This window comes from Phyllostomus hastatus, unplaced genomic scaffold (genome assembly GCF_019186645.2).
Source record: "Phyllostomus hastatus isolate PE091 unplaced genomic scaffold, TTU_PhHast_1.1 phas_contig_98, whole genome shotgun sequence".
In the NCBI taxonomy this organism is placed as follows: domain Eukaryota; kingdom Metazoa; phylum Chordata; class Mammalia; order Chiroptera; family Phyllostomidae; genus Phyllostomus; species Phyllostomus hastatus.
The window spans coordinates 12,608,609-12,632,579 of record NW_025333999.1 but is presented as its reverse complement, the minus strand read 5'-3'; the positions used below and the strand labels follow the sequence as shown (position 1 = coordinate 12,632,579).

Sequence of the window (23,971 nt, the reverse complement as noted above, 5' to 3'; positions counted from 1 at the left end):
GAAGTGCTCGCAGCCACCACCTCCTCTCGGCTCTGGGTCTTCCCCCTTCCTTTTACAACTGATCCTGTTGGGGATTTTTTTTTTTTTCTAAATTGGAGCGGTGGGGAGGAGCAGGGAGGGTGGGGGACCAGGAGGAAGGGGGAGAGATTAGGCAGCCATCAATCTCCTCCTGTTTCTTCCAGAACAGGTGATGCTTCTAAATTGTGATCACTTTCTGAAGGCAGCGTCGCCGCAGAAAGGATGCGAGCGACCTAGGACAGAGGGCCTGAGGTGGCAGATCTGAACTTGTGGAGGATAAAAACCCAAACTTTATACCAGTCCGCATCTCACGCGGGAAGCAAAGGACGGGTTATCTTTCCAAGAGGGACTCAAACTTCAGCACTTGATCCCTTTTTTGGGGGGCGGGGGGATTGCTTTGGAGGAAACAGTTTGGTGACAACGCTGGGAACAGTAAGGACATTGTCGTAACTCTTATTTTTAAAGAGACAGATCAGACTTTTTTAAATGTTTGGGATTCAAGATACTTTAGGAAGAGGACCAGCTCTGAAAGAGAAATCGCTGGGCGCCGAGATGGATTCGGTCAGGTCCTGGGTCCGGAATGTCGGCGTGGTGGACGCTAATGTTGCGGCGCAGAGGTAACCAGACTGTCGCACAATTATTATGCTCTCAAAGTCTCTAGCTCGTTTGCTCTCTTCCACTGTCTCGGTTTCTCTCTGTCCGCCCTCCCCCCCACCCCACCCCACCCCCGCTCGCTCGCTCTGTCTCTTTTTCTCTCCCCCGCATCTTTTGCCCTGGCCCCTCGCGCTGGGGCTCGCCCTCGGGCAGGCAGGTCGGGGCAGTCAGGGGAACGCTTACCCTGCAGCTCACATTCGAGTTTCTGAACTGCCTGGGTCGTTGTGTTTCTCCCTCACTCCTTCCCCACAGACCACTCTTTGGGAGGAAAAATAACAGAGTAGCATCCAACGCCTCGCCGCTCAGCTCCTTGCCCAGAGAGTAGGGCCTGGCCGGGAGTGCAGCTTGAGGACCAGAGCCGGCTTCCCCTCAACTGCCAGGCTCCGCCAAGCCGCTTGCTAGAGCCCCTTCTGCCTATTATTGTCGGGCGATTCCTGGAGGCCGGGAGCCCAGCGGGCAGATGGCGGCGGTGGCGAGAGGAGACGGAAAGGCAGGAGCGGCTTCCTGGGAAGGCAAAGCGGCCGGGAGCTTTGGGAGGGGGCAGGCTGGCGGGTCCAGGTGCAGAGATACAGCGGTGGGCCAGAAGCATCTTGGAGGGTTGAGGGGAAAGAAGAGATTAAAGGGAAAAGGCGAAGGAATAACAGTTGAAGAAACTGCAGAAGAAGAACGGCGAGTAGAAGAGCTGGCCGCAAACGCCCGGAATCACCAGCCGATAGTCCCTGAAGTTGAGTATTTCTCAGCGTCCGTGTGCTGAGATGGTAAACGCCTGGCCCAGAAGGCCACCCAGCGACGACATTCCGTTCTCCCTTGCTCGTCATCACTGCTGAGCTGGGATTTGTGGTCCCCACGTCCTTGTCTGCAAGAGAAAGTGCCCTTACCCCAAAGAGCCCACGAACTTCTTCCCACCACTCCAGCCTCTCCATCCGCTCTCCTGGTTGTCCCTCTCCGAGTCCCGACATCACGCCGAGAAAGTCCTCCTTTCCTAGCCGGCCATGGTCTCCAGGTGTCCCGGGTAGAGCGAACCAGCTGGCACACTCGGAGGACAGGAAACAGAACTCGCCTCGCTCCGGGGAGGGCGGCGGCTCCATCCCTCCGGTCCAAGCCAGGGACGCGCCCGGATCACTCCCGCACACCACACACCGGAGTGGCAGCGGCTTTTCGTAGCCGTCTGGAGCTCGTAGGTCTGCAGGCAGAGGGGGATCAGGCAGTTCCACAGAGCCGGCTCTACGGCGCATTTCCTCCGCTGAGCTGCTTAAAGACACCAACCCTGCTTTCCTTCTTTCCCTGCTTCAAATACATACTGAAATCGGAACAGGCAGGTCGAGTGGGGTATTCTAGCAAAATTTTACACTCTTCAAAAGAGTGAAAAGTGCTCACGCCCTGGGGCAAGAGGTCCAGAGATCCCAGCGCCGCGGGGCAGCTCCAGCCATCTGCGCGCTCGCCTGGGCCGGGAGTCTCCTGTTAAATGTTAGCTGGCGGCCAGTTCACCCGGAGCCGCGACAGGTCGGCAGGGAGGTGTGTATACACACTCAATAAGCTCGAGGGCACCTCTCGGGTCCTCCAACTTGGGTTTCGCAGTCCGCGGGTTTGGCTGGCACCGCGGGTAGATGTGACTGGAGCTAGGCTCCCCTCGGTCCCAGGCGACGACTTTCTCTGCCTCTTAATAACATTTTGGCGTCTCCAAGCTCAGCAGTTCTGGGGGTGGAGCGCCCAGGATCAGGTCGTTCCCGGTGGCCCTCGATTCCTAGGACTGGTTTCCGGGATTCCACCCTGCCACGGCCCTGGGCGCAACTTTTCGGAAGAGCGAGGGAAAACAGGAGATGAGGTCTCTCCCAGTAGAGCTGAGGCTTGGGCTCTGGGCTTCCTGCCCCACCCTGGGTTCTCACCCACCACCTTTCCGAGATACCATGGTGGGGGGCGTTATGGGCAGTAGCCCTCAGACAGCCAACTCAAGTGAAGATGAAGTAAAACGGTCCCCTCTTCAAAAGTAACAAGGCACTTATTTCCCAAGCCCCGGGGCCCAGCTCCAATTCCTGACGTATTCGGTGGACACCTGATAGGATAGATTAGGAGACCCTGCAGGACAAGATTCAGGCTCCTGCCTAGAGGACCGGTCTGAGCCTTGCTGTGCAGCCAGGATCCTTTGGTCTCTACTGAAGGCCTGACAGTAAGCTGCCAGACGCTGGGATGAGCAGAGGCTAGAAGGGTCAGCCCTGCCACCTGACCCCTGTGGCCACAGAGACTCTTCTAAGGATCCTCCTCTAAATCTGAATTGAAAAAAAGACTCCAGGTGTCCAGGATTCTTGACCTGGGACATGGACCCTTGACCCTCTGTGGGGCTGCATGGGCAAGCTGGTAATGTTGTGTCTTTTTCTCTTTTCCTGCTCCCAATGTCCCCCTGTTTCTTCCTGCACAGCGGAGTCGCCCTGTCCCGGGCCCACTTTGAGAAGCAGCCTCCCTCCAACTTGAGGAAATCCAACTTCTTTCACTTTGTCCTGGCGCTCTATGACAGGCAGGGGCAGCCGGTGGAGATTGAGCGCACAGCCTTCGTAGACTTTGTGGAGAACGACAAAGTAAGTGGAAGTCCCCTTCTTCCTCTGGTGGCCTAAAGGCTACCTCCTTGCAAAGCACTAAAGATTCCATCTGTTACTTGCGACACTTTTCTGTTCACATCATCAGGGATATGATAAATCGAGGCCTCTCACTCGCAGCCTCTAAATCAGTCGATTTCTGTGTACCTCCTCCCGCCCCCATTCCAGTGCACCCACCACTTGCTGCAGGGGCGCTGGTGGCTCTAGCACCCAGCCTCTGGGTCAATAGCAGAACTGGTCATGGACTGATCTGTGCAAATGCCCTTCCCACTAGAGCGTGGTTTAAAAGTATACCCAAGACTGCACTGCCCTTCTCTGTGTTACTTTGGTTATTTTGCACCTGCTTGCTCCTGAAGAGCGGGGTAGCAACCAGGTGGAAACCCAGAGCCCAGCCTTGGCCCCCCCTTACCCACTGAGACTCCTTTCCCACTCTTGCTCCCCAACCTCTGGCTCCCAACCCAGACCAGATTTGGAGCTTCATTTGATACCAAAGGAAGCCGGTGTATGATGCAAGGGAAATCTCTTGCCCTCTCTGGGTCTCAGTCTGCTCCGATGTACAATATGAGCCTTAGAGCAGGCGCTCCCGAGATCCCTCCTGACCTTGTGCCTCAGTCCCTGCTTTTTGTGGACCCGGAGGCACTCGTCCTGTTGGGACAGGGACTAATGTGGCCCTTCCATATGAAGGTCTCTTCCCCTCTCCGCCAAGGGAAACCTTTCAACTTCCTAAGGACAGACAGAACCGGGTGGGTTGGGTGGGGACTGTTAAAGGCAATGATGGTATGATATTGGTTTGTTGCAGCTGGTGGGGTCACAATCTGAGGACATTTTTAAGAGAGAGGGACAAAGAATTAGAGAGAGTCAAATAGCCAAGAACTGTGGCAAGTCTTGGAGGTGGTCCTGCGGGCGGAAGCTCCAGCCTCTTTAACCCAGGGCTGGGCAGGGGGTTGTTAAAGGCTGGGGGGTAGGTGTAAAAGGCCGTGGGAGGGTGTAGGGATACACTCTTTCCTTGTTCCCTCATTTGGGGGCCTTAAGAGCAAGAAATTCCAACACTGCTGTCTTTTTAGGAACAAGGCAATGAGAAGACCAACAACGGCACCCACTACAAGTTACAGCTCCTCTACAGCAATGGTGAGTGCCCCTTATCCTCTGGGTCCACATGCCGCACATTTCCCTTTCAAGGAAAGCGGAATTGACCTTGTCCCAGTAGCTTGCAGGTAGTGGGACCTAGAGAGAACAAGGTTTTGAGAGGCTCAGTCAGGGTCAGGGAGCTGTTTGGGTGGTCTTTGCCCTCAGGACCTGGTCCACCCACAGCCCTGAGCAGCTTCTTGGGCCTGGCCCAAGGTGGGGACAGGTTGGGGGTTTCCAGAGTGGGGCTGGAAGTCCTTACTTTGTGCCCATCCCCTCCCTCACAGGCGTCCGCACGGAGCAGGACTTGTACGTCAGGCTCATTGACTCGGTCACCAAGCAGGTGAGCCCCGAGGTCCACTTGGCTGCTCCTCTCCAGGACCTTGTCTCCCGTGCCCCTGCCTTTCCCTGACCTCCCTGCACCCTCCGTGAATTCCTGGGTCAGACTAGACTTGTCTGTGCACATCAACTCACACCTTGTCCACTCTGGAAAAAAGTTTTTTTCTCTTTCCCTAGTTGTCTTGTTTCTTTCTGGGTGGGGAGGTGCTGGGTGTGAGGGGTGGTGAGCAAACAGGTGAAGGAGTAAGCAATTATTGGAGGATTCAGTTTCCCCAAACATTGCCTTTTACAAGAAATATGTTCTGACGGGGCAAGCTTGTTATTATTATTTTGCTTGAGTCAGCTTGGGCTCTATGCCACCAGCGGGCACTCCTAATGAAGCAGTGGGCAGAGAGAGGAAAGCCAATTCTGGGCTTGCTCTGAAGCCCCCTTTTCTTTTTTTCCCCACTCCCCTCACAACTTCCCTCCCTGCTCTTGCCTCCTTCACAGCCCATAGCTTACGAGGGGCAAAACAAGAATCCAGAAATGTGCCGCGTTCTTCTGACACATGAGGTCATGTGCAGGTAAGAGCTACTTTGTCCTGAGGGATTTGTTAGCAAGTTGGGCAGGGGAGCGAGCTCCTGGCTGGCAGGCGGGTGGGTGGGCGTCCCCATCAGGACATGCAGGAGTGATGGTGCTCAGCCAGTCACTATAACGTGCCTCCCATACTAAAGGCCAGATTCTTAAGGCATCTCCAAAAGGAAACCCAGAATCACATGGGATTCCATCCCCAGGCGTCTCTGGAGTTTTCTCCCACCTGGACAGTCTCTGCTGTCCAGCAGTTGGTGGCAGCAAGGGGAGGCACCATGGGGCTCCCCCCAGCCAAGTTCGAGAGGGGGACTGTTCCTGAGCGGTCTCCGCTCCAGTGAAGTCCTTGAGGCTCAACGAGGTACTTTTCACCTGTGTGGCAAGCTCGGGGTAGTTTTCCAAGGAAGGGTTGCTAGTGGCATTGCCGAGTCAAAGCACTGGGGACTCACAGTCTGGACAAGGGACCACCAGAGGGTCCAGCAGCCCATTTCCAGGGTGCGCCTGCCCCCAGCTGAGGCACTTGCCGGTGATGCGGTGATGTGGAAGCACTTCCTTCCTCCCAGGATGCTGCTTCTCCAGTGATTTCTGCTGCTAGAGGGGTTTCTTAAGTCAGGAGACGCTAGGGGGAGAAAGATCAGTGGGGTTCCCAACCAGTGATGGGAGGTCTGGAGCAACAGCTGGATTCTGATGGCTGAGTTGTGAGAGGTGCAGTCTCCTGGAATCTCTCTCTGAACTTTTGCCCATCTTCTTTCCAGAGACCAAGCCATTCCATTTAGAGTCTTTCTTCTACTTGACTAGAAGGAAGTAAAAAAAATTAGAAGAAATTAATTCATACACTTTCTTTCAACTAATGTTTATTGAGTGCCTCGTTTTCCCAGGTATTGAGGATCCCACAGCAAAGGAGAGTTTTCTATAAAAAGGGATCTCTGGAAAGATGTAGTGATTTTAGTATAAAAATGTAACTATTTTATTCCATACATGCTTCTCTTCCTCCAAAATCTCTGGTTAGAGTGAAAGCCTCAGTTCTCCCTCCCTCCACTATTGCTTCAGTGTCTCTCAACTCCAGGCTTGTTACTTTTGGGTAATTGCTGGCCGTGGCTGATGTAGTTCGGGCTGTTTTTATGGTCAGCTCCTGGCAGTCCTGTCTCCCTCTCAACCCAGTCAGGGAGAAACATAACAATCAGACACGCTTGTTTTGGTTTTGACCAAGTATTAGAAAAACAAACCTTGCCAAATGCAAAGTTCAACTCTGCCAGAGCTAAGGGAGTGGGGCTTCCTTTCCTGAGTAGCCGGGTGAGGTGCTGGCCGATGGAGTAAGCAGAGAGCTGCTTCGTTATCCCAGGGCCCCTTGACAGATCAGTTTAGAAAGAAAACAATTCCAAGATGAACTTGCACGCAATACCTAGGTTAAATAGTCAGAACACTTTGATTCCATTGGTTAATGTCAGGGTGCTCTTTAAAAACTTCTCTTTATACTTTTAAATGTCTTTGTTTGGAAAGATTATCTTCTTAAAAGGAAAGAACACCCCAAATTGGCCCATTGTCTGATGAATTATACCTATTATTTTAAGTAATACTTGTATGCCTCATCCAGCTGTATTTAAGGCTGACATTTTTATTTTTAAGCCCAATCAAATCCTCCTCATTTTATGCTGTTTAAGTAGGAGCATCAATTTTTAAAGCTTCTAGTTTAGGCTGCATTAGTAACACAATATAAAAATTTAATGTATTGTAAATTACCTGCATTTGATACCTGGGAAGAGATGCTCTGCTATTTTTTCCCAACTAGACTTTAAAACAAATATTAATTATGAGTAAACAAACGATCCGTGCATGGGCACTGTCTCTGTAGTGTGTGTGTTCGTGTGTATTGGGAGATGAGCTGGGTAGTGCCAAATGCTGGATGCATGTAAAGGGCAAGTTCTCATTGCATGTGTCCATCCGAGCTGGTTGGGTCTTCTGTTGGGGGGAAAAGTTCCTTGTCTTCGTTTCAAGAGCCAGTTACAGCAGTCAGGGACACAGGGGGCAGTTGGAGGCCGTTTCTCCTCCGGTATGACACTGGGTCTCGTTTGTCTGGTGGGTGTTCTTGGGCATACCTGGGAATTTCCCGGCATGGTTTTATGTTCTGTAATTTTCAGTCAAAAGTTCATAAATTAGCGTTTAGCTTTGAGGAGGGAAACAATATAAATCGCTTTATGAATAACTTTCTCCCTTCCCCAACTGTCTCCGCTTCCCTCTTCTCTGCTTTAGTTCATTTTGCCAATTATCAGCAAGGAGAAATCTAGTTGTTATGTTGCTGCCAGCCACCCCTGTGCCCTCAAATGCTCAGAGGGTTAAAAGATATTATAATTTGAACAGAAGTCGTCTCGAGGCCTACAGCTGGCTAATAACAGAGTTGTATTGAGCAGAGCAAAGCCCACAGCTGTGACTTTTCCCCACCAGGCGCAGGCTAGACAGGGCCCTAATCAGATGGGCCAGCCGGGCAGTGGGGCCAGTGTCTTTATGGGCCAGATGGTGTGAATTTAGACACTTTTGTTATGCAATCGCAGGGAGGAGTTGGGGGAGAAGAAAACAAAACAAAAGCCACCATGCTGTGCGCTTATTTGAGTTTGAAATTAGAGACAGATTTTTGAAAGTTGAGGGTTGAATTTTAAAAACGATTTTGGAGGGGAAAGGGCATACTGGCTCCTCCTGAGCAGGAGTTCGGCTGACTGGACATTCTGTGTCCGTGGCCAGGGCTTTTTTTCCTTTCTAGCCATCCCTCTTCCACCTTCTTTATCCTTTCTGAAAAATTCAGGTAAGATTCAGAATTGGGATAAAATTTCTCATTTTCCCCCCACCCCCAACTTGTGTTTTTTCCCTTTCCCTGTCAAGACCCCATGAAGAGATAGGAGAATGAAAGAGGCCTATTAGCAAATGGAGAGTATTTCAGGTAAAAAGTTCTCCAAACAAGCACTAGAATAAAATAAACCAAAGCAAGCCAAGCCCAAGAGGAGTAAGGGAAGAGCTTTCATTTTCATTCAGTAGGAAAAAAGGGCACTTCTGAGCCTCTCTGTGGTAGTTTGGGAACACAGTCTTTACCTAGTGCCAAGTTCAGTTTCCTCTTCTCTTTGTCTAATTCCTTCCTCCCTCCTTCCCTCCCTCCCTCCTTCTTTTTCCTTCCTTCTTCTATTTCCTCCTTCCTTCCGTCTTTCCATCCATCCTTCCTTCCTTCCTCTGTCCTTCTTCCTTCCTTCCTTCCCCCCTCCTTCCCTCCCTTCTTCTTCCTTCCTCCTTGCCTTTCTTTTCTTTTCTTTTCTTTTCTTTTCTTTTCTTTTCTTTTCGTTTTTCTTTTCTTTCTTTTCTTTTCTTTTCTTTTCTTTTCTTTCTCTCCCCTCCCTCCCTCCCTCCTTTTTTCCTTCCCTCCCTCCCACTCTTTCTCCTTCCTTCCTTCCTTCCTTCCTTCCTTCCTTCCTTCCTTCCTCTCTTTCTCCTATTTATTTATTTTTCCCTAAACAAAACTTCAGACTTACAGACTTGCTTGTTAGGGAATAACCTTAAACAGCTTTTTTAATGAAAGTAACTGAACCTGGACTTGGTCACTCCGGCTTTGACTATATGGCAAAGGGAAGGGGGAAGTGAGTTTGTTATCTGCATAATTCAGGGACTCAGTTATCTCTCTCAACTATCCACATACCTGATCCCAGAGCGATTGTTTGGGGAAGGTAGTTCATGAACATCTTTCACTTTCCACTTCCCGTTGCTTCTCTTAACATTCTGGCATGATGACTGAATGTCATTTAGGAAACCAAATAAGGAATAAGTAGGACATGTTGATGAGAACTTTTCTTTTTTAAAAAAGAAAGAAAACAAGAATTAGCTCTGGCAAACCCAGAGAAATTTTAAGGTCTCAAATGGGGCAAATACAGTCCAATCCTATTGTTTGTATCCCTTTATTCTTATAGTGCAATGGCCAAGTGAGTGTGTTCTAAATTTTTTCTGTGCTATTAACATTAGAGATTATAATTAAATATGGCACTGTTGGAAAAATAGAAGACTGGGCCCTGAAATTTCTCTGCACTTTCTTTAAATATCATTTCCTTCCCTGAGCCGAATCCCCACATGGTACTACACTGGCACCAGGCTTATATTTTTATCTGTTTTTCTTTTCCTCATGAGAAACTTTCTATGTAAAGCAGCTGAATTCAGCGGAGCAATTTTGCAAACTTAGCCTCCCCAAAATCATTCCTTCTCAAACTAAACAGATTGATAGTGTGTGCTGTTGGAATTAAATTGTACCCAGCCTCAAACCCATTTGGGTTAGATTGACTTGCTGATGGTGTCAAAGGGGAGCCTAGGTAGAAGGCTTTAGGTAACTAGCAGGTATGGGGCTTTTGAAATTGCATTGCTAAGAACAAAGGTTTGCCTGAGCTGCAGAGGTTCTGTTGACATATACCACAGAGGTGGAGACAGAAATGGATGGAAGTAGGAGGTAGGAAGAGGCACAAGGGCTTCAGGTGAGGGGTGCAGAGAAGCTGGCCGGCATTTTTATTGGTGTTAATCTTGGGATGGATTGAAATATTAAAAGTTAAGGCCTAATATAATTTCAAAAGCAAAATATTATTTCAGAAAGTCCCGGGGCAAGCTCTGGTATTTAAGTAAGTTGAGACAATTTTTCTTTTACTTCCTACTAATTTGAGTAAATCTCATAAAACCTCATTGTGCCCATTCAGCAGAATATTTTAAGCAGCTCTCTGAAGTAAAGTCTATTTTTTTGAGAATGGTAAATTGTTCACTAAATAATCCATACATCCTAGCATGAGAGAGATGAATTTTAAAAGTTGTAAGACATTTGTTTGTTTGTTTGTTTGTTTATTATTCTGTGGAGGATCTGAGATGGTAACAGTACTGAAGAGAACCAGAGGGCGAATCTATGATGCTGGGCCATTAGGCCTTTGGGTCTCCCGCTGCCGTGCAGCCTCCCTCTCTTCCTCACCGGGTGGGCATGTTTGGAGGGTGACCAGCGAACCTCATAGTCTCATGGACTTCTGAAATCTAGAAGGGACGCTGGAGATAACCTAGTCCAACATTTTAATTTTATATATAGGGAGGCAAACCCTGGAGGAGTTAAAGAGATAAGACTAAATTCATGCAGGCAGTTTGGGACAGAGTTGGGTTAGGCTCCGGGATCCCGATTTCTGCGTTAACAGTTTTCCTGCTGGGCTGCATCAGCCTTTGGCTCCAGATAAGCTATCATGGGAAGGACAGTGTTGTTGTTGCTAAGGGTTATTTGATGTATTCTGCATCCAGGGTGGATGATCATGCTTTTCGCATAAGTCCCTGTGCTTGTGTGAGCTGAAAGGGGCTCAGAGGTCTGTGGTCCAGACAGGAGCAATGGGGCTACACAGGGATGTCATGTTCCATTGCTTCTCCACACCAAACTTCCGTTGCCCTTTTACAATTGTCTGGATCTCCCATGCAGAGTATTTTGCTCCCTGCCCAGGTCCTTCAGAGTCCTTCCTATCTTTGTAATTGTTCCAGGACTTCTCCCTCCTCTCTTGCATTTTGCAGTGTCTACCAGGCAGCCAGCCCTTCATAGGTGCAAGTGTAGGGAGGTAGTGTTTTCAAGATGGACTTCTACATCCATTGCCGTTTCTCTTACGGACTTGGTGACAATGACTGGAGCTATCATGTTATAGTTTTCTTCCTAGTCTAAAGTATACATCATAGTTCTGCTCTTCATATTTAGAAAATGATAGAAGTGAATGAATGCATGCACGTTTATAAAGTACACTGAGTTCTTTTGAGAAATAAGTTTGACAATAATCCAGTCAGCTGCTTGGGGTCTATTTTATACATTTTCCTTCTCCATCTTTCTTCAAATATACATTAAGACACAAAGATCTAAAATATACAGTCATAAAATCATTTAATGCTGAGCTGGAAATAACCTTATAGATTTTTAAATCCAGCTGTCCATGATTCTGATTACAAATACAGCTCTTGGGAAAGTTGTCATTTGCTAAGAATTACCCAGTTTTTAAGTCACAGAGTGAGAATTTAAGTGAATGTCTTTGGGCTTCAAGTTCACTGTTGTTTTTAAATATGACTGCAAATTCTGCTCTCAAGTAGTTGATCATGAAGATGCTAACAGGACATATTCACTTTTGTGAATGTTCTTACACTCGATGCTTATTGTATTTTCTTGATTTTAACCAATTTCTTTTACTCTTTTTGTTCCTTCCCCATCTAGTCGATGCTGCGAAAAGAAAAGTTGTGGAAACCGAAATGAGACTCCTTCAGACCCTGTCATCATCGACAGGTAGGGGGAAAAGTGTTTGAAAATCATTTCTGCTTTCTTTCCTTTGTGAATCTCAGCTCTGAGTACTGATCATGTGGGCTTTGCCGTAAGGTTCATTTCATGTTATCTTCAAGGCATGACATGGGTTCAACATGGATTTTCTTGTTCTGGTTGGCCTTTCTTGGAAGAAGTCAGAACCTTCCTTTTTGAACTTGTGTCTTTATATCTGTGATGGGATTCTTTTCCGGGGGCACTGGCTTCAGCCTAACAAGAAGTGTGTGCATGGTAATGGATGGGAGAGGATGCCACCTCTCCTATCTAGCAGGGCAGGGCCTCAGTCAGCTTCCTAAAAGAAGCAGTATGCCTCCAGTGAGTGGCAGCCCCTTTATCATTCTCAGTGATTGCTGTTGGGCTTGAAGACTTCCAATTTAGATGACGGTTTAGGGGATTATGACAAGTTCCCCATTGCATTGAGGGAGATTCCTTTCTACCACAGGGATTGCATTCTGGGTTCTATGTGATATTCAGAGTGGGTAAGATTCTTTGGGACAAGATGCTAATTCATTGAAATGTGATTTCGGCATCCTCAGCTGTCTATTTTTGTGATTGGAAACAGAACTTACAAACCAACGAAGAAATACCAAATTAACTTCTAGCAATCAGGTAATTTTTAAGAAATCCCATATTCCCACCCCTAATTTTTTCTCTTTCATTAAAAAACAGAATAATTCCCTCTTGCTTCTTTCTTTGGGTTTTCATGTTTCTAGCCAGGTCCTGAAATGGATTGGAGAGACCACAGTCTCCAAAGTTGTTATTCCAATATCCCAATGAATTCTCAGCTGGGAGAATGGAACCTCTGGCATTCTTCCCAGAAAGCCAGCTTGGTTTCTTCGTGGAAAGTATAGCATAGCCCTAGGAATGAGAAGGCTGGAATTCTGACTCTGCCTTAGCTGCTGACCTTGGACAAAACACTCAGCACCTCTGTTCTTCAGTGGTGTCATGGAGGGAAAGGCTAGAGGGTACTGCCCGCTTCTGCAGGTTTCAGGAGGTGACAGAAACAGCACGGCAGTCTTGCAGCATTCTCTGAAATGCTCAGGAGAGGATGAGAGCCAAGTGTAAAATGTTTGTCATGTGTGCTTGGTGACTCCGCCATCTCAGGAGGTCCACATGAGACCTCCTGAGATGGCATTAGGGAGCTATATGGAATTTCTTTGGTTTTCCTGAAAGTGCATGGAAGCTTAATATTAAAGAGCTGCAAGCACTCACTGGGGTCAGCATCTTCTTCATTTGACAGATGAAGAGACTGAACCTGGGGATGGTGACATGGCTTGCCCATGTATGTGCAGCTGGGTGGAGCAGGGCTGGCACTGAAAAACAGTATCCTTACTCCTGGCCTGTGCCCCACTCGCCGCCACAGTCACCTTCCCCCAGCACGCTCTGTCCTGACTTCTGTGAGCTGGGTGTGCTGATTGCATGGGGCATTCCTTCCAGGCCACCCTTGGGAAGCTCTGGGGGAATCAGAAGGACATGAGAGCAGCCTAGACACAGAGCCAGTCCTTTCCAGCATGCACCCCAAGCTATCTAATCTTTATCTGGTCTTTTTCAACTGTCCTTTCTCGCAGGTACCCAAACCTCATCATTGTTACATTTTTTTCTTGTAATAAACACCCCTTAATGCAGCTTCAGAAACACCTGTGAACCCGTAATTGCTCACCTGCACCTTACATCTCATGAGCGTGCATCCCAATGACTCTGCACTGAGCAGCAGCTCTTAATGCAAGAAACTACATAGACCTGCACCCACAGATACAGCTGAATATGCTTCCATGTGCTTCCATGCAATACACATGTTATATGTACAAAAGGAAGTAGTCTTTTTGCACTTATGGGAGAAAAGATTTTCACGTATGATGCCTTTGTCATTGGTGCTAAGATGCCTTGAATTCTTCCAAGAAGGTGGAAACTCTATCTTGACAGCATATTATGGAGCTTTATGGGAGCATGGCATTTGTTTTCCCATCCTCTGCACAGTAAAGCAGTCCCATGACACCTCTGCATCACTTGAAATATGTGTTACTTCTGAAATGTTTCACATCTACACATACCCACCAAATGGCACTATAAATTGATCAATATCAGGTTTTTAGACAACCCATTTTATTATAAACAGATGCATTTATTTGGTTTGTTCATTGCAGGGCTTTTGTTTGACGTAAAACCAGAGTCTTGTTTTATTGCTGCTGAGCGTCTTTTGGGCTTCCCTTAGCCTTCTCTCCTTCGTCTGTTGGAGGTGGGCTGGGTGGGTGGCATCATCCCAGGTTTGGTGGAGTGGTGTGTCTGGTCCCTGGGTTCAATGCCTGCTGACTGACTGGGAGATGTCCAGATCACCCTGGAACACCAAACGGGTGCAAAGTAGTCTATTTTGGATTTCCTCTGAGTAAATATAGAACTCTCTTCTTTGCCCTTGTTCCTACAATGCCAACTAATTATCTCCTCCCCCTCCTGGCTCAGTCTAACCAGATGCAGTTAATTTACACTGTCTCTCTTGGAGTTTTCTCACACAACAGGCACGCTCCACTGTGGCCCCAGGGAACCCTGTTCATTCCCAGGGAATTGTGCGTGCTCTGGGGAGGGGAAGAGGGGGCCCCAGAGCGAGTCCCAAACTTCTCACCACCCGAGACGACTCCTTTGTTTTTTTTTCTCTGTGAATCCAGGATTTGGCAAAATTCTGCTTGCCAAACTGCACTTGACAAGACTAATTCAGCTGTCATTCCATTTTCATTAGTCAAAGACATATAACAGAATGGCAAAAAAGAAACTCATCCCAGAAACGCCCTTGATCTCATCAGTGGCCAGTCAAAGTTTTTGACCCCGATGAGACATGCTCTGTCATGTTACTCTGCTGACATGATCGACTTCCAGCTCAACCAGAAAACAACTTGACCTTTCACTTAGTCCATGTGACTACATCCTGGGCAGATATTCAGTTTCTAACAGGCTGCTTGAAATATTAAAAAAATAGCTTTTGCTACTTTGTGGCTCCTTAATTGGATATCATTGGATTTTGCAACAGGGCAACCCTGTGGAGACATAGTTCCCCATTTCCTAAGACTTAGCTCCAGATTGGGAACTCTTTTTCCCTGTTAAATTACTCCTGCCTGATCTCTCTAGAAATGTAAATTTAATTTTTATTTTCAGTTGTCTTTCCAGCATGCTTTTATGCATTCTTGGGCACCACACCCCACTCCAAACAGCCAGGCCAACGAGCAGCCCCTCGGAGCCTGCTGTGAGTCCCTGCGCCTTGTAGCAGGGCCTTCCTTTACTGTCAGATGTGTGTGTGCAGAGAGCAGAGGAGGGCTTGTGGGCTTTAGTGTAAAAGTTCAAAGTCCCTCTTTGGAAAAACCCAACAGAACAGAACAAAATGAAAACAACAATGAAAACAACATCCTGACTGTGGTGGTCCACCTCAATCTTGTCTATGAAGAGCTGTGTGTGGTAAAAAAAAAATACTGGTTTGCATTCTGTGGTTTCAGAGAGAAGCTCTAATTCAACATAGTTTTTCATGGGCTGAGCTCTCTCTCTCTGGAAGCTTCTGTAGATCTACTGAAACTCTAGGGCTCAAGGTCATCTAGTAGTTCATGGGAGGAGGATTTTAGGGAAAGTGTCACCAATGTGAGAGAAGAAAAAAAAGAGTCCAGTTGGTTGCAGCCCTATTAAAAGTCAGATGGGTGGAGACCACAAGATTTCTCTTTGAATCTCTGAAGGCTGCTTCTGCCCATGTGTATGCTGGTAGGTTTCTTTCTTTTCTTTCCTTCTTTCTTTCCTTCCTTCTTTCCTTCTTTCTTTCTTTCTTTCTTTCTTTCTTTCTTTCTTTCTTTCTTTCTCTCTTTCTTTCTCTCTCTCTCTCTCTCTTTTTAAAAATATTTTGTTTATTTGTTTTTAGAGAGGGGAATGGAGGGGGAAAGAGAGGGAGGGAAACATCAATGTGTGGTTGCCTCTCATGCACCCCCTACTGAGAACCTGGCCTGCAACCCAGGCATGTGACCTGACTGGGAATTGAAGTGGCGATCCTTTGGTCCACACCAACCAGGGTGATATTTTCAATTAAAAGGGCAGTTCCAACCTATTTTTCATTTGCTAAATACCCTAGTCTTTTGTCTTGGGACATGGGTCTCCTCTATTTCTGACCATTTTAAGAGATGATGTGTTTGTGTTCGTTTTCTTTTTCAAGAAGCCAAACAAACAACAGAATGACTCTCATTCAAAGGTTTCCTCAGAAATATTTGGTGTTCAGTTGCCCATGAGGGGTTTTCCTGATATTATCTTCCTCTTCCTAAAAAGTTAATTGTGGCAAAATACACGCAGTGTAAAATTGGCCATCTTAACCCAGTGTCCAGTTCAGAATTACCGCATCCATTCACACTGGTGTGCAACCACCAAAGCCACCCATCTAGACAACTCTTTTCATGTTGCACAACTGACACTCCATGCCACCAAACAGCAACTCCTCATTCTCCCTTCTTCCCAGGCCCTGACCTCCCACCACCTACTTTCTGTCTATATGAATTTGACCACTTACTCCAAGTACCTGAATATACATGGAACTATATATATAGCTTTTGTCCTTTATTTCACTCAGCATAATGTCTTCCAGGTTCATTCATGTTGTAGCAGGTGTCAGAATTTGACTCTTGTGAATAAGGCTGCTATGAGCATGGTGGACAAATGTCTCTTTGAGTCTCTGCTTTCAGGGTTTTTTGGTGTCTGCCCAGAAGTGGGGTTGTTGGACTATAGTGTAGTTCAATGAACTGCCATATAGTTCTGTTGTGGCTGCACCATTTCCCATTTGCACCAACAGCGCAGGTTCTAACTTCCCTACCTCTCCACATTACGTGCTATTTTCTTGTTTTCATATTGTTGGGGTTTTTTGTTTGTTTGTTTGAGAGTTGCCATCCTAATGGGTATGCCTTTTTTCTCTTAAATGAAGTTTTCTTCTGCCATCATCTCTGTAGGCATTGTCAGCTGATGCTTTCTCCTCTGGTCCAGGCTTCTTGTAAATGTTCCCTGGCCATCTAACACATCTTCTTCTCATCTCTCTCTGCCCCACCAACTGCCTTGTTCCAGGTGCTTGAATCCTTTTTCCTCTGGGTCATTCCTCTCTCCAGTGTACCACTTAACTCCAGGAAAGAGGCATTTGTGGGATGGGAAAGTTTGGACGATAACTGTGTCAAGTAAAGCTCTTATTGATCTTCTTGCATGCTAGAGGGTATTGCGTTAATCCTGAACCCTGGAGTTTTTCTTTTTGTTAATTTATCAAACAAAATTGATAGTAATCCATTCTTGATTTGTGATATAGATTCTGCTTGTAACCCCACTGTGTCTTTCATCATAGAAGCAGTACTAGGGAAATAGCAAGAGTTCACCTCTTGGTGAGATTCATGTCCACAAAGTCCAGTAGGTTCCTGACATCCTAGGCCACTCAGGCTAGTTTGTAACCCCATTCATTCCCTCTTCCTGGAATGGATGAGTCAGATCTATCAGTAGTGAGACCTCCTGAATGAGAATTCTGTCTCTGAGAAGGATGGACAAGAGCAATGGTCAACATTTATCTGATATTTAATTGGCACCTGTGTATGCTGGGCATTGTGGTAAAGAATTTGTATTAAATAATCTTCTTAATTAATCTTCATGGTTGAGAAAATTCTCAGTTTTACAGAGGAAAAAAATAAGTCTTAAGGAGTTAGATAATTTGGCCAAAGTCACATAACTAGTTTCAGTGGTGAAGTTGAACTGTCCTCAATAGGTGAAAGTTGCAGGGAAGACTTTGATGTAATAGAAGTAAAGACTTCCCAGAATTCAGGGCTGTTGAAGAATGGGAACACCTGGTGAACATGGTCTGGAAGAACTCCCAATAGGAACACTGGAGAGGGGATCTGTTGTCTGAGAAGTGGTGGGTGTCATATGTCCCTAAAGCATCATTTAACTCGGAGACTGTACAAGTCATATTCGACTGTGTGACAGAGAGGCATTATAGTGTAGTAGAAATGTCTCTCCACTAGGGCCAGGGCACCTGCTTCTGGCCCCAGGTCATTCACTAAACAGCTGCTTAATGTTACAGAGGCCATGGGCTGCCTCAGGGAGCCTCAATCTCCCTGGGTATAAAATGAGGTGCTCTGGATTCATGGGTGATCTTAACATTACCTTCCAGCTCTAAATGCCCTGATTCTAGCTGAGGGGCTAGGTCAGGGTGTCAGACATGCTAAGTCATCATCCTTGCTCATCAATAATTTATGGGACCTATTCATATTTGCCTCCTCTGCCCAAATGCCCCATCTCCAGGGGAGGGGAGACCAGTGCTGTGAAGTCCACAAAAGCCTGGCCCCAGGCAATGTTTTTTTTTTTGTTTTTGTTTTAGTGAAAATTCCATTCCCTCAGGGAGGGTTTAGTTTTTTTCACTAAAAAACACATTATCTACCTAAAGTGAATGCACCATTCTTTCATGTTTTCCTTCCTTTGTTTTGGGGTAAAACCTTTGCTAATTTCTTAGTCATTTCAGGGAGACACAGGTATAGGAGAAAGGACTCTTGTTCACTTGTTGGTGAAGGAAAAAAATGTCCCATTAGGTTGAAGCACTTCACCAGATGACAGCCTGAGCCAAGTGGTAAAGAAGAAATGAAACTTCCTTTGAGAAAATGACTCTCCTTTTCCTGATTAAAGAGGTGGTGCTGAAAAGTTATGATGTTCATTGCTCTGGTTGGGTTAGTTTTCAAGAATTATGGTTACTCTACTTGACTGACCAGTCTTCCTAGACTTGCAGACTTTTTGTATTTGACACAAACTGGCTTAATCATCTACACATTGGTTCACACCATCATTCATTGATTTAGTAATTTTTTCTGTTGTTCAGTTATTAAGCAAATATTTCTGACTCCTGCTACTGACAGATCTCCAGGGAATGCAACAGGCATTGTTCCTTTTCTCATGGAGTTGACAACTTAAATAGTCATACAAAGAAATAGAAACTGTGAAAAGTGTTCTGAAGACTAGGTAAGTGGATGGTAGATAGATTCCAGCTTTCTAGTTCTCTGTGAATCCAAATGGAATCAGAATGTCTGTTCCATCAAACAGATCTTGAATACTTCATCTTCTTTCTCTTTGCTCACACCTTTGCTATCCAGAATACCTACCCCCAAAATCTCTGCTAGTAAAAATCCCCTCTCTTTTGTAAGACTTAGTTCATATTCTGCCTCCTCAAGATATCCATTCTTGTAGTCAAAGTCTTTTCACTTGACACTTGTCACATGTGCTTGCTCTGGTTAGGCTGTATGGGTATTGCTTTTTATTGTTTGTTTGTTTTTATTTATTTGTGCTTGCCTTACCTTCCCAACTATATTGTAATTTTTGAATGTTTGGTACCATATGTCATTTAAGTGTTGACTCTAATATTTATTAGCTATGTGATATGTTGAGTTGTTATAGTAATACATTAACATATGTAAGGTGCCTACATAGTACATGTAGGCTTAAAAAATCATAGCAGTTATTATCCTGTATCTCCCATAGTGTCGATCCAGTGGCTTAGGTATTACAGGCACTCAGTAAATATCAGTTGACAGATTAATTTGGACTGTCAAGCATCAAAGAGTTTGGATGACAGAGTCCTTTGCCAGTTCATATAGGATCTTTTCTGTAACTACTTGTATTTGACAACTGCTTAGCATCTTACTCACCTATGGCTGTTAGGTGTAAAATAATGCCAAGAATAGATACTTATGGTTGCAATGCAGAATGAATCCTTATTTAGCCAGTCAGTATTTTTGAGGGCTCATTATATCATGGACTTTGCAAGGTGCTCTTAGGGGTAAGAAGATTGAATAGACACAACACTTTCCCATCAGGAACTTAGAGTTCAGGTGGAAAAACAAAGGGTATGCAGAAATAAAAGTGATGCATTATAGAATATAAAGACTGTCATAAAAAATGTAGAGAGAAAAACTCCGGGAAATCTGAAGTGGGAAGATGATTTTCGTCTAGGAAGAGGTGTGTGGGGTGATGGGTGTAACTTGGACATACAGAGTTGAGGTCAAAGGGCATTCTAGGAAGAGGAAAATGTGTAGGAAAATGCATGTGGAAAGGAAAGAATTTTCTAAATCTGCTTGTGATGTTAGAAGGGTGTGGATATGTGTGAAGGGGGATAATAAGAGAAGATGGAAAGATTATCTGGGTTCTTATTTGGAAGGCATTCCAGGACCATACCGAAGTATTTTGACATTATTTTGTTGGTGATGGGGAGACATCAGAGGATTTTGCATCACGAAATCTCACAGTCAGGTCAATATTTTGGAGAGAGAAATTTAAGGATGATTGGAATATGGAGAACAGAAGTAGGGGGATCTATCAGAAAGATGTTACACTAGTTCATGAATGCTTTTCTTTTGGGGGCATTTTTGGGAATTTATCAATTTACCTGCCAGAACTCAAATGTTATTTCCATCACTCTATATTACCAGGAACTAGGGAGATAGGCACAGACTTCAAATTTTGTGACTTCTTAGAAAAATATCCCAGTTCCTGAATTAGTTTCTTTTAAGTTCTTCTGAACCTACCCTCTTCCACCACCAGCAGTGGCTGGGAGGTTTCCCCTGCCAAATAGCAGCCACTGGAGGTGAAAGGCCCATTTTCTGTCCTGTCCGTACACCAATGCACTGCCCTTCCCCTAATGTACCCACCACTCTAAAGCTTTTGCTGATGTTGCCACTTGTCCCCATGAGTACACATCCTTTGTTCACAGGAAAGCTCAAATCCTTTGCAAAGAGCTGCTGTTGTACCATCTGGCAATCTGTGAATTTTTTAGTAGCCTGGATGTTTGTGAGAAAGCAGAAACTCAGAGGCCAGGATACAAACCATTTACAAGTAGTTCCTTAGAAAAAAGGGGAAAAGACCAAAACCAGTTCACTTTTACTAGTATTTTCTCATTCAAAATGCTTGCGTAGATTCCTCTCAGTCAATTCCCAGTGAAGGTCAGAGGACCAATGAGATGTATGGGGTTATTCAGAACAGATAATGGTATGCTTCCATTTCCAGCTTCTTCCTTGTAAAACTGTGTGATGTGATCCAAGAGCAGATTTGCCAGGAAGTAGGTGAGTCTAGGGAGCCTACGAACAGTGCTCTGAAATTGTGCTGTGTTGAAAATAAGAAATCGATATTTGTTTCTGGGAAAGGTATCTCTTTCCAGAATTATCTGGCTGGCTCTCTGGGGAACTAAAGAACCAGAGCTTGGGAAAGATTGATAAGACTACATGTTCACCCACAGAGAACCTTCTCGAACAGTTATTTTCTTTCTTTTTATCTTTGTGCAAATGGGGCTGGGTAAGTTCTTCTGGGTCTACTTTTGAAATGGCTAAGAGGCTAAAAGACAGATGGTTGGGAAATAGGACACATATCCCAGGGAAATGAGAAGGAAGCTCTGCAGAGATGATTTACAGGTGAGGGTTCTACCCACTAAAACTTAACTAGATTATTTCTTAATTTGGAATCTTGTAAGATCATCCGTTGTTGCTTTGTTCTTCACATTGGCCTAGAACCACAGCTGGAGGGAGCACTGGATTAGAAAGGAAGTGGTTGGGTGACAAAGGGGCTCCAGTCATGTCAGACAGGCCAGACCCAACTCTGCCAGTTGTCAGCATTTCCTCAGTCTAGACCCGTAACTAATGAAGTGAGTGTCCCCCAGGAAGGTGGGCTCTAAACTCAGTGTCCAGGGAAGGAAAACTCCCAGTCCCCTCAAGACCGCTGAGGAGCCAGGCCTGGTGAGAAAGGCTGTGAATGCACCCACAGAACAGGAGCTTTTGAGAAGGAAATACAGGGGAAATTCCTAGTGCCGCTGATGGGATGGCAGGAATGGCAGCCTTTGCAGGGATGGAACCACTGGGTCTGGGCTAGCTCTTTGAGGTTAACACCTCCATATTTTATGGCCAATGGGGTGCCAGGACTTTTTAAAAAGAGAGCTCACAAAAGGACAGTGTGTTCAGGGTCACTGTTCCTCTGAATATTGTTACTCACACATAATCCCTCCGATAAAGTCTCAAGGCAGGTCCCTATGGAGACAAAGGGTGAGCTTTTTTGTTGTTTGGGGATCCAAATCTGTACAATGGCACAAGACATTTTCCTGACCAATTTAAAGCTATGCACATGACTCATTTTAGCTGTAGAGTGGGGCTCCCATTCTACATTTCAGCTGAGAAAACTCAGCTGAAGAGAGGTTGTGTAACAAGCAGGTCAAAGACTCAGATGGGATTACAGACAAGATCTCATGTCCCCAGGACAAAACTGAGATGATCTGTGCAAGGTAAGGGACAGGAGAAACGGTGACATTCATGTCAAATATGTTGCGACTGAACCACAGCTTCTGACTGGACTGAAGCTCTGGGGGGTTTGTCACCTTCCCAGCACCATGCCATGGGTCACGCTGACAGCATTTCACTTCATGATAAGCTGTAATTCTGTACACAGCCAGCTTCTCCTGTGCAAAGACTTTGTCTTACTTCAGAAGTAAGGTGGCATATTGGACACAGATTTATGATATGTGGGTTGAGTCCTTGAAGTGGCTGTTATTCCTGTAGTGTGATAATGACCGTAGTAAAATCTGGCTTCAGATCTGGGTTTAACTACTCCCTGGCCAAGCATGCATTCACCTTCATTCATTCTCACTGGATCTGGAGTTGCTGGATTTCGCAAATGCAAAGATAAGATGCCCAGGTAAATTAAAATATCAGATAAACAGGAATAGTTCTTTTTAGTACAAGTGTGTCTCAGTTAAATTTGAATTTTTGATAAACAACAAATACATTCTCAGGATAACACTTTCCCACACAATATTTGGGATATACTTACACTGAAAAGTTAATTTGTCGTTAGTCTGACATTCAGAATTAATGGGCCATCCTGTATTTTTTCTGAAAACCCTTCCCAAATCCTGGTTTCTTATGTAAGGATAGGGCAGTAAGGGCTACCTCCTGCCCTGGGTGGGGAGGGCCAGTGAAGGACCCTGAGGTACACCTGGCCCCACAGCCAATTGGCATGTGCTCCTTTTCTCCCTTTAGTGTTTTTTCCCCTATCTTCATGTGGTAGAAATCATCATCTTCTGCTCTATGTGGAAGTTGATTCACACTTAGGAGATTCATTTGGGGGCTGCTAGCTGAACAGAAAGCATTATTGGGAAATATAGGCATTGCTTTGACCCCTCGTCTTTGCCAGTTTTTCTGACCAGACCCCCCTTCTCAGCATTCTGTCTCTTTTCTCTTTCTCTTTTTTTTTTGTCACCTCTCAGTGCCTTGGTCATGCCCTGTCTAGACCTTGTTTTATGGACTTGTCGCCTGCTCTATGTTGCTTGTGCTTAGCGTCCACTGTCTGTCTCCTGTCCACTTTCATTCTGACTACCCCAAAAGCCTTTGTTCAGGTTCCCAAAGTCTCCTTCCTCAGCACTTCCAACATGTGGGATTGTTTAGGCCCGAGTGATAAATCGCACAGAGTTAGAGGTAAGGGGAAGCTCCCCTCTCCCTGCTTGGTCTTGGCTGACGTTTGAACAAGAGCCAGACTTTGCTTCGATTTAACGCTAACAGTCCACTTGATGCTTGCCCAAGTACATGTAGAGTGGCTAATGCATTTTATCATCCAGATGTTGAGTCATAAGATGAAGGATAACCACACTGAGACATATATCTGGGTAATTTAGTGAACCTAAAAAAAACCTCTAACTTTGAAAGGTTGATGTCACGTCCAGTCAACCTATGTAGAAAAAAAGATGGTAGATTTTAAAGTTCTTATTTCTTTCCCTTGCTTCCTTTGCATGCCAACTTTGTCCCCATCTCCCCCTTTTTCCTTTGTTCACCTTTCTTTCTACCTCCTGCCTTTGATTTTAGGGTCCCTTGCTTTCTCTCCACTTGCCTTGCATTTCTAATGGGATGTGTACCCTTGATTCCACACAGGCAGTCAGAAACATTTCCATGGGCAGCTTGAACCCTAATGCCTTTCTCCCCTCTCCCCCTTCTTTGTTTCCTTCCCTGATGAGGGATGAAATGCTGGTTTCACTGTAGGTGTTCTGTTTATAACTCCGGGTTGGCGGCTTTCACTTTGAGTGGAGTCCATTGAGCTTGTAAATTGTATTGGATCAGTGAGCCCATAATGAGATCTCCAAACCCAAACACTGGAGGTCTGCTGGGACTTTACTGTTCATAAAGCTTCTTCCCAGGGGAGGGATGGAGTCATTAGGTGTGCACTGTGTTTAATATTTGGTCATGACAGGAAGCAATAATTTTCTATTTTTACCATGGCTTCTGAGTTTTTAAAGCAATTGTCTAATTCCCATCACTGAGACTGGAAGCAAATTAACCAGACAGCA

The 23,971-nt window shown here is 45.7% G+C and overlaps 1 protein-coding gene across 2 annotated transcripts in view; it reads left to right on the top strand.

The window, feature by feature from the left end:
• Positions 1 to 413: 413 nt before the first annotated feature.
• EBF2 (EBF transcription factor 2) overlaps positions 414 to 23,971 on the top strand; it is a 191,607-nt gene continuing 168,049 nt past the window's right edge. The window contains exons 1-6 of one of the 2 annotated variants that reach the window (XM_045853522.1): positions 414 to 635; positions 3,089 to 3,245; positions 4,328 to 4,391; positions 4,676 to 4,731; positions 5,217 to 5,290; positions 11,527 to 11,595. In XM_045853522.1, coding sequence (XP_045709478.1) covers positions 505 to 635; positions 3,089 to 3,245; positions 4,328 to 4,391; positions 4,676 to 4,731; positions 5,217 to 5,290; positions 11,527 to 11,595 — 551 coding nt within the window. In that variant the 5' untranslated portion in view covers positions 414 to 504. Of the gene's footprint in view, positions 636 to 1,779; positions 2,188 to 3,088; positions 3,246 to 4,327; positions 4,392 to 4,675; positions 4,732 to 5,216; positions 5,291 to 11,526; positions 11,596 to 23,971 lie in introns of those variants that run through there. The other variant, XM_045853523.1, reaches the window with a different exon arrangement.